The sequence below is a fragment of the Cydia pomonella genome, chromosome 1, assembly GCF_033807575.1.
Source record: "Cydia pomonella isolate Wapato2018A chromosome 1, ilCydPomo1, whole genome shotgun sequence".
Taxonomy (NCBI): Eukaryota; Metazoa; Arthropoda; class Insecta; order Lepidoptera; family Tortricidae; genus Cydia; species Cydia pomonella.
Window position 1 is genome coordinate 31,571,541 of NC_084703.1, and position 9,667 is coordinate 31,581,207.

The 9,667-nt window shown below is 35.8% G+C and overlaps 1 protein-coding gene across 1 annotated transcript; it reads right to left on the reverse strand.

Moving 5' to 3' along the window:
• Window positions 1–40: 40 nt before the first annotated feature.
• LOC133519456 (alpha/beta-tubulin-N-acetyltransferase 9) lies at window positions 41–7,836 on the reverse strand. Its single transcript, XM_061853465.1, has 5 exons — window positions 6,915–7,836; window positions 844–952; window positions 644–753; window positions 503–559; window positions 41–386 (listed from the first exon to the last, which is right to left on the reverse strand). Exons 2-5 carry the CDS (start codon window positions 918–920, stop codon window positions 46–48), a joined length of 585 nt encoding a protein of 194 aa, XP_061709449.1. The 5' UTR covers window positions 921–952; window positions 6,915–7,836; the 3' UTR covers window positions 41–45.
• Window positions 7,837–9,667: the final 1,831 nt, after the last annotated feature.

Here is a 9,667-nt window from a genome sequence, read left to right on the forward strand (position 1 = left end):
GAATAAAGTTACTATTCTTTCAAGGAAAAAACACAGTAAATCATGTTAATGTGGTTGTATTTTATACAAATATTGTTTGTGTAACCATTCAGTCCACTCCCCGCTTACAGTTTTTCCCAGTGTCACTTCTTGAAACACATCACTTCTAGATATTTCTTCAAACCCTAACTTTTGAAACATTGAAATACTTATTAAATTATTCAGTGATATTTTGGCTTCAAAATGTTTGAGGTTTATATCTTTGATTCCATACAATAACATGAGAATGACAGCTTCCTGTCCTCGCCTTTTACCCCTGGCTGTCTTTTCAGCTATCATTATTTCTATTTCTCCAGTTGAAGAGTCCGAGTCTTTTATAAATATATTTGTGTCTCCAATCATTGCACCTGTAACAATTCAAGAGGCTATAGTGGGATTCATAGGTTCCAGGGTTAGTTCTTTATCTAGGTAACACAATACTTATACTCTATCTATCTACCCTTTTATATGTAGATCAACTTACCTATTTCATCACCATCCCTGATGAACTTGATCTTGTCCAGGATAATGAAAGTGCATTCTGCGGATGTTAAGTCATCAGATTAATGGCACATAGTAAGAGGTTGAGCACAATGCAATAAACCACATTAAATAACGCCCATACTGTCTTCATCTTCTCTCCACGATTTTTGCATTTGATACTCTTGCTCCAGTGATAAAGGCTCTGATGCAGTCAGCATCTGAAGCTCTTCAGATTTCATCCATAAATGGTATCTGAAAGTTGTTAGAGGTTGTAAACAAAAATACCTTTACATAGCATACGAATACAATGATATAATATAAAAATATAAATTAAATACTTACTTTTCTACATGAAGCTCCCTATATGGCACTAATACGACATTTTCCCCAAATATTTTTATATTAGAGTTTAACTTCATTTTTTTGTTTGTATTTTAAGAACGAATTTATATATTAAGCTTCTGTACCGTTATTTGAAGCCTTTTTAATATTTGAGAGTGCGATGCTGTTTGACAGATGACGTAGCGGTTCACTATAGGCTGACACCTACCCCCTTTGTACTTGTATTTCAAGTTTTAACCCCCTCCACCAGGCGCCCGTGGCCCGCGGCCGCGGAGCTCTTCATTGGCGTTCTGTTTGTCGGAACGTTCGGTTCACTGCAAAAAATTCTTAGAAATCCTTAGATTCTTAGAATTTTTTGTAAGTACTAATTAAAAGTATTGTTAACGGTTTTACCGTTCGATTGTTAATATTACTTCAATGATTTGATGGACAGCTTGTGTTCGTCAATGTGTTTAGCAAAGCTGACACCTCATCGATTCACATCGCGAGCGCAGCGAAGCTGTCGCGTAAGTAAGCGATTCTTATTTTATTTTGTTTACAGCGAATCGAATCATTTGAAGCACGGAGCAGGTCCTTGAAAAAGTGTAAAGGTGAATGGCAGTTTATAGGCCACAGTTTTATTGTCCTCCGAAAGGGAGGTTATAGCGGTTCCTATTACAGTATAGAACTGCCTAACTTAGGAATAACTAAAAAGACGCGCTCTGCGACGTCGTAGTTTATGCTAATCAACTTGTGATTTTGCATTAAGTAACCTTAGGGTAATTACAATAATAATGATCGTAAGATATATATGACCTGATATTTTCCGTGCATTTCCAGATTTTCTGGTACTGTGCTGCTGTGATACAAATTATTTTATTTTGCATTTAAATCGAAATATCACAATAAAGGCTGGATTTGGAAGTACCCCCAATTTTAGAATGCTTGAGAGCTGGGGCTAAAACGCCTAAAATAAGCTAGAATAAGAGGCCATACCATGTTTGGTATTGCCATGGGTACCATTAAACAGTAAAGTTACTCTAGTATCATGCTGGCTACCAAATTAGGGTCCTATCCGCCTTAAAGTCGACGAAGCCCCGCTGTCGCGGGGCTTCTATTTCCGCTCTGAGGGACGAAAGGTAACTAACAAACCTACATCGAAAACCTCCTTTTCGATCTTTTTGTTTATATCCTTTGGAAAGTTTTTTCTTAATAATACCAATTTTGGATGCACAGTACCGTCAATATCTTTGTGAATTTTATTTTCAATTAAAGTATTTGTACGTAATAATAAATAGTGCAACTGCTAAAAGTGCCTTCTAGTTAAAGCAAGGGATTTAAAAGTGAAACTCTTGGATGTAAAACTGACATATCCCCATTCAGTTGTGTTATTTTGAATTTCGTTTAAGGAGTTTTATTATATTTATATACGTATACAATTTTAGTTTTGACATGTATAACTGCATACAGGAGGGGCACTATTTACCCCTTTGCTATAACTATAACCCTTGTGAGAAAAGGAGGTTCGAAGTATCTTTTCATGACTTAAGAACGTAATTGAGACTGGGAGGTCGGGTGGTTGCAGACCGCCGCTGCCTGCACAAGGCATAACACATATCCTGCTGCGTAAGCAGAGTTGAACAATATTGCATTATGTTAAATTAGCATACTGTAACCTTTCCCACCTGCGCAAGGTGTGGAGAAATTTACTACCATTGCGTAACTTATTGTACCTATACTACCGGTACCTATTATGGATATCCGCCATGGCCTACTACAATAACTATCCTGCTACTTAGCAGAAGGTTTATTAAAATATAAATATGTGCTGTGAAGCATACATACATAACGTACCTAATATTTCCCGCCTGCGTAAGGTGAGTGAATATTACTATTTAGCCAGCTGAAGACCTGCCGCCTGCGCAAGGTGTGCGATTTTCATTATCCTGCTACGCTAGCAGATGAAGCAAAATGGCTACTATAAGACCAGTATACTTAATACAATGAACATGGTTCCAAACGCCAAGACCTTTCCCGCCTGCGCAAGGCGTGTGAAAATGATTAGACACTGGGGCTAAAAGTCAGACATGGTTTTGATACTGTTATTAGATAAAAGTATATTAAGATCATACAACATGCCTGCGCAAGGCGTGCAACATCCATTTGCCTGCTGCGCAAGCGGGTATCAATTGGTTCAAGGTATCATTAATCAAATATTGGTACTACAAAGCAATTATGATACAAGTACCTACTTAACATGTATCTATTTCTATAAGCCAAGATTTCAACTCCCATGTAAATCTCCGCCTAATTCACAATAATAATTCATAATCATTTATTTGCACATAAAAATCCTACGCAAGGCATTCGAGAAATAATTTTTACTATCGTTTTGCTGCGAAAACACACCCCACTAAACATGAGACTGGCCCAGGAAGACCATGAAACCCTAAAAAGATAAAATAAGCCTTGACACACTCACTGCCAGCGACCCGCTAGGCGTATTCCCTTTTAGTAGGCGGTTTGCGAGACATACTGTTTTCTCGCGTTATCAACTTCGCTCGTAACGCGTAGCTCACGCTGGCACTGAATGTGTTAACTGGCTTTCCGGTGAGTAATATTAAAAATCACCATAAGTGGTTCATACTTCATACGTGGCCCATTCAGTCATGCTAATAATCTTGATAATCTAGAGTTCATGATACTGATCGTTGAATTAAAAAATTTAAATTTGTTTTGAATTGCCTTAATCAACCGGCCGCCCCGCCGCTACATAGTTCTAATGGTTTAAAGATATAAATATATTACCCTGGACTGGTTCAAGGTTCTTGGCCATTCATCATTTAACCCCATTTGGGTCAAACACAACAAAGATTGGGAAAAATGTATCCCGCCCGTAGCAGCATAACAAGATTGCAGCAGCATAGCGTGGCTTGAACTCCGTTAACGTTGCGTTGTCTACAGGAAAGACGTGAAGGGCTTAATAAAATGTCTATGACCCACAACTGGTATATAATCATAGCTCAATGCAACTCATCATCGCAGTCCAAATGAAAGAAAGCCATTTCGGTTATTAATCTCGTTAAAATATATGTCCTAGATGTCGGAACGACTTCTTGTTAATAGCCAAAAGTGCTTTTTTGGATAACGGATACAAACCCTTAAGGGTTGAGATACATACATTTACCTATTGGTTCGAATCTACTTTAAAAGACTGTGTGGTTATGATATTCAATATAAAACATTACAAATTTCCCGGGTGGAATTAAGCAGGCGTACATAGGCTACGGAGACTGCTTACCATCAGGCGGGCCGTATGCTTGTTTGCCATCGACGTAGTAAAAAAGGCAAGCAACCTCGAAGGTTATTTCTATACCAATGTTCATTAATTGGTGTCCTATGAAATTATTCCCATAAGTATTCAGTTTTTGGCAACAATAATGTACAAGACAAAGTTTCTGTATTGTATACTGTATGTTACAAAATATATATGTGAGAATCAGTGAGTTCACTGAGATAACATTAGAATTGCTTTATATCACCGTTGATACAATGTAAATGCTAGACAAGTCTGCGCCATTGGGCATGGGCATGCCACAGGTTGAATTACCTACTTAAGTATATATATAGTTCTCAAATCTCGTTTAAAGTAATGTAACATTAGTTTTTCTTCAAAAACATAAAAATAGGAAGGCTACTTAATGCCAAATGATTAAATACTGATTATTTTAACGAAGGTCTTTGACCTTACTATCTAACCCGTCAGTCAATAACATATCCTTGGTAAGATAAATAGTTATGTCCATACATCTCGCGCTTCCTTGAGCTTGCACCAGGTAGTACAAGTAGGTAATCCTGAAATAAGGTACGAGTATATTTGTGGACAAAGCTGGGACTACCAGTTAGAATGGCTATTACTTATATGTTTTAAATTATTCGAATTGTAATTTATTCAAACACTTTAGCGAACGTAAATCTATCATCTACGCACAGGCCTAACCTTGGCTTATCAGGAACGCAGACATTGTAATATGTGAAATACCAGACGATACAAAGAACCAAGCGGGAGAGCACTCTCCTGGCAGAGTTTTCAAGATTAAATTGTAGCTCACTAACTGAAATTGACGAGCTTTTAGTGCCAATAATACAGATCTTGTTTAAGATTTTAATCAGTCACTTTATGTTTTTAATATGTATGAAACTAAAGGCCAAGTAAGTATATTCAGGTGAAAGCCTTAAATATACCTATACATCTTGCATGATGGTACATAATTTCAACATGATACTCGTAATAATGATACCTCCAAGAGGAAAAATCCTAGTATTATTTTTGCTGTATTGCAGGCATTGAATTGATAAAGGTTATGTTCTTACCATACTGGCCCTAATTATTGTACATGTAATAAAATAAAACCACATTATAGGCTGGTTAAAGTATGGGCTTAGGCCCAAAAATATTTTAGAATACTCTCTGGGGTAAGACTACCATCGTAGCGAATATCAAAGAAAAATTAAAATGGTTACAGCAAATAGGATTTGTTGTGTATTATATAATATAATATAATTCAGCCTATATACGTCCCACTGCTGGGCACAGGCCTCCTCTCATGTGCGAGAGGGCTCGGGCTATAGTCCCCACGCTAGCCCAATGCGGATTGGGGACTTGTTGTGTATTATGATTGAAAATTGGATATTCTACGAGCTTATTTACATTCTGAATGGCTATGCACTGTACACAACTACAACGGTGAGAGTGGTAACGCGTTGAACTCTTTTGGATGAGTAACATAAAGCTGTTAATAGCGCTACCAAATTAACCTACTATATCACTTACTGTCTATTTGTTATTTAAGAATGTTCAAAAGCGGGAAAATAAGAACAGCTTATGTTAATCCATGAATTAATTGTCTGAGAGCTTGATTACTTCTACAATATAATAGACAATATTGCATGTTGTGATAAGTGCACTTTTCATATGATTTACTTTGCTCTTAAGACTGTAGGATTTTTGGAAAACAAACAAGCGAAGCTCTGAAAAATGTATATAAAAATCGTTTTTGTGAGCCTATAAGTTAAATTGTATCCTGCCCCATAAGTAAATACCAATATTTGGTAACCATATCTGGGTAAAAGACACTTTAAAGTGTCAATAATCAAGTTTATTTTCTTTTTGGCAAGGTAATATAAGGTCAAATATGAGTCAGTTTGTTAGAATGTGGACCTTGAAATCAATTGAAAGTATTGAAACACATATAATGATCGCAATGTTATTGTTGGATGGATAAAATAAAAAGTATAATTATGTTTTCATAATTTATTTTAATAAACATACAGTTTTCTATATTTATAGGTCCTATCTATAAATAACATTGTAAAGTAAAATATGTCACTGCACACTTTAAGCCTTTTCACATTCATCCATGTACCCGGATTGTTAAGTACACTTGTACTTGTTGTCTCCACCATTTTCACATATCAGTATAAATTAATCACATTGGCGTTTTCTGACCACCAGGCGATCACAGACACGTCTCAAATATTAAAAAGGCTTCAAATAACGGTACAGAAGCTTAATAGCAGCGTTTTACCTTACAATAAAACGCTTATTAAGCGAAATACCTTATTTGAAGCCTATATTTTTAAATTCGCCTGTGGCTACAACACTCAGTTGCAATAAACCAAATCACTTATATAATGCCCGTCGAGGGTATTTTTAACTCACTGCGTTTTCTCCTACCATGCAGGTTGCAATAAGCAACATCTATAGTCTATACATACAGGTCAACTGGTATGTCTCTTCATATTGAAAACGAAATAATAAATAATATCAAATGCAATCCTTTTTCGAATGTGGTATATTGCAACTTCGTTTTATTTATATTTTGAGACCCAATGAAGAGCTCCGCGGCCGCGGGCCACGGGCGCCTGGTGGAGGGGGTTAAAACTTGAAATACAAGTACAAAGGGGGTAGGTGTCAGCCTATAGTGAACCGCTACGTCATCTGTCAAACAGCATCGCACTCTCAAATATTAAAAAGGCTTCAAATAAGGTATTTCGCTTAATAAGCGTTTTATTGTAAGGTAAAACGCTGCTAATAATAATATATACCTACATAGAAATATAATTAAAACAAAGTAATTCACAAGTTTCACAACACGATTTCATTCAACACAGTGAATACAAAAATACCAAAGACAAATTAAGACAATATCCAGAGCCAGTCCAGACTGGAACAAGTTTTCACTGGCTCGCCGATTATGACGATTTTACCGATAAAATGGAGGTGCGGACGCAAGGTTTGTTTCCATCTACAAATGTTAGGGCAGAATAGTATCCCAATAAATTCTTATGGATTATAAGAACATGTTAAACTACCTTTAGTGGATCTCTAAAGAGCAAATTTTTGTAAATATTTAATTTAAAGATTCTGATGACGTCACAACTCACGGTTTGACACGGGGCTAGAGTACAAAATTTGATACAAAAGCCGTAGCCATTTTGGTGGTGGGCAATTAATTGAAGCTTCGATATCTACACTAAAAATGAACATCATAGAAATGCTAATGGATAATGAATACTTTATGATATATAATAACTCAATTATTACAGAAAACTTATTTTATTAGTTGGTTAAAAACGCACGCATACACAGCTTGCCTACCACCTAAATGCCTACGGCTTGAGTATCAAATTTTGTACTGAGAATAGACAACGGGGGGCCTTGGTGTTACGTGTTACGTGTGTATACGTAGTGATTATAATTATGCTCTTTGTATGTACCTATATACTTACTTTATTCTTTAGTATGTACATAGTTATGTGTCAAACCGTAAACTGTGACGACTGACGTCATACTATTTTCAAAGAGCGTTTTGGGTGCGAAAGCATGGATCAAAATATATTTTGTTAATTTAACATATTTAAAGCCGTTTTTGGGGTTAAATATAAATTTCAGGGCAACATTTGGTTAATATAGAACGTATTACAAGCGTTTCAAAAAATTGGATACAACCCTGCTAGAGTCTGTTCGGAAAAGAAGAGTCGTGGCAGAAAAGGGAAATAACATTATCAATATTATATGGCAATCAAACCTTTGACATCTGTCTTGTAAAAAGTAAACAAACTTGTGTCGTCAATATGTCATTGGGTATTTTTATTTACAAAAACTGCTAAGTTTATGTATAATATACTTTAAAAACGAGATAAAATCGTACATAAAACCACAACGGATATTATATTTAATATTAGTCGGTTTTGTCAATGGGGAGATAACGGCTAAAAGCCCCACTATCGACTTACAAAAAGTTGCACAACGTGTTTTTGCTAAGGCGGGTATTTATGTTGTATTTCATATAATTAAAAAAACCCTATTTTAATAGTCCCCCAAGTAATTAGTCTCGGGCACATTATCCGTAAGCATATTTGTTCAAAATAAAATAATATACGTAAAATATGGAGGTCATTAATGATCTTAATATAACTTACTAATAGTTCTGGGGACCGATTTTTGAATTTCGACCACTCGATTTCGTGTATTTTGTTCAATAATATCTCCACTACTAGGCATTCAAATTCTCCTAATTGAAACAAGGGTCATCCACACTCGCGTTCGCGGCCTCGCGCCTCGATTCGTGCACGAGTGTGGAGGGCCCTTTACAAAAACTATAAAATAGCACTGGCACGACTCTTCTCTTTCCGCACAGACTCTAGACGCCTTTATATATTTCTTTTTTTTAAATTAAGAGTACTCAAATATCACCATAAATCTAAAATTGGTGGTTGAATTGGATACTGACGCCAATTTCTTTTCTGATTAAATCGGTCGATTTAATTATCCTGTCTGGACTGGCCTTAAATATCGCCATCAGTCTTTGTCTTGGAGGATGCAACTGGTGTCGCTTTTAAGAGCTAATCACACTGTCGAAAACCTCGACTAATGGTCATATTCATACTTATTGTTATTGTATGGACTGACGTTTATCTGACATGGCTATTTAGAATAGAATAGAATAGAAATCTTTATTGCGAAACCATGGTACATAATAGTTGTTATATTAGAGTGTGAAAACACATGGCACCCTGTTAGGGCATTGCAAATAATCTTACATCTAGGTATTCTAGTTTCTATCATGTAATGTTCTTAATTAAATATAAACAACATTGTCTAAACTTATTAAAGAATTAACTAAGAATTAAATAGTCGTACCTAAATTAACATTTCAGTACACAAGGTGTTAATTAAGGATATATAATATGCAATAAGGGAATATCATTAGTAATTACAAAATAAAGTTATCTTCCATGAACTCTTGGACGGAATAGTATGCCTTCTCCATTAAAAATAATTTTAAATTTGATATGAATGACTTTAAATTTTCTGTTTCTAATTTTGTTGGGCAGTTTGTTGTAAACCTGGATGGCCCTGAAATAAGGGCCTTTTTTGTAGATGTCTAAAATTGGTTCTGGGGGTGAGAGCTTATTATTTCGACGTGCACTTTTACAATATTCAAATAATTTTATATTCTTTCGGACAAAAGTTGAAATTTCTAGAATGTAGAGAGAGGGGAGAGTCAAAATTTGGAGGTTGGTGAAATATTTCTTGCAACTGTCGGTTTGTTGTATATTAGTTAGTATGCGGACACATTTTTTTTGGGCTATAAAGAGATCATGAGCGTCACTGCTATGACCCCATAACATAATACCGTAACGTAACCAAGCTTGAGCGTAAGAGTGATATGCGGACAAGGCGCACTCAGTATGAGTGTTTGACTTTAGAATGCTCAGGGCAAAAAGGAAAGAAGATAGTTTTGATTTTACTTTTGATATATGTTTTGTCCAGTCGATA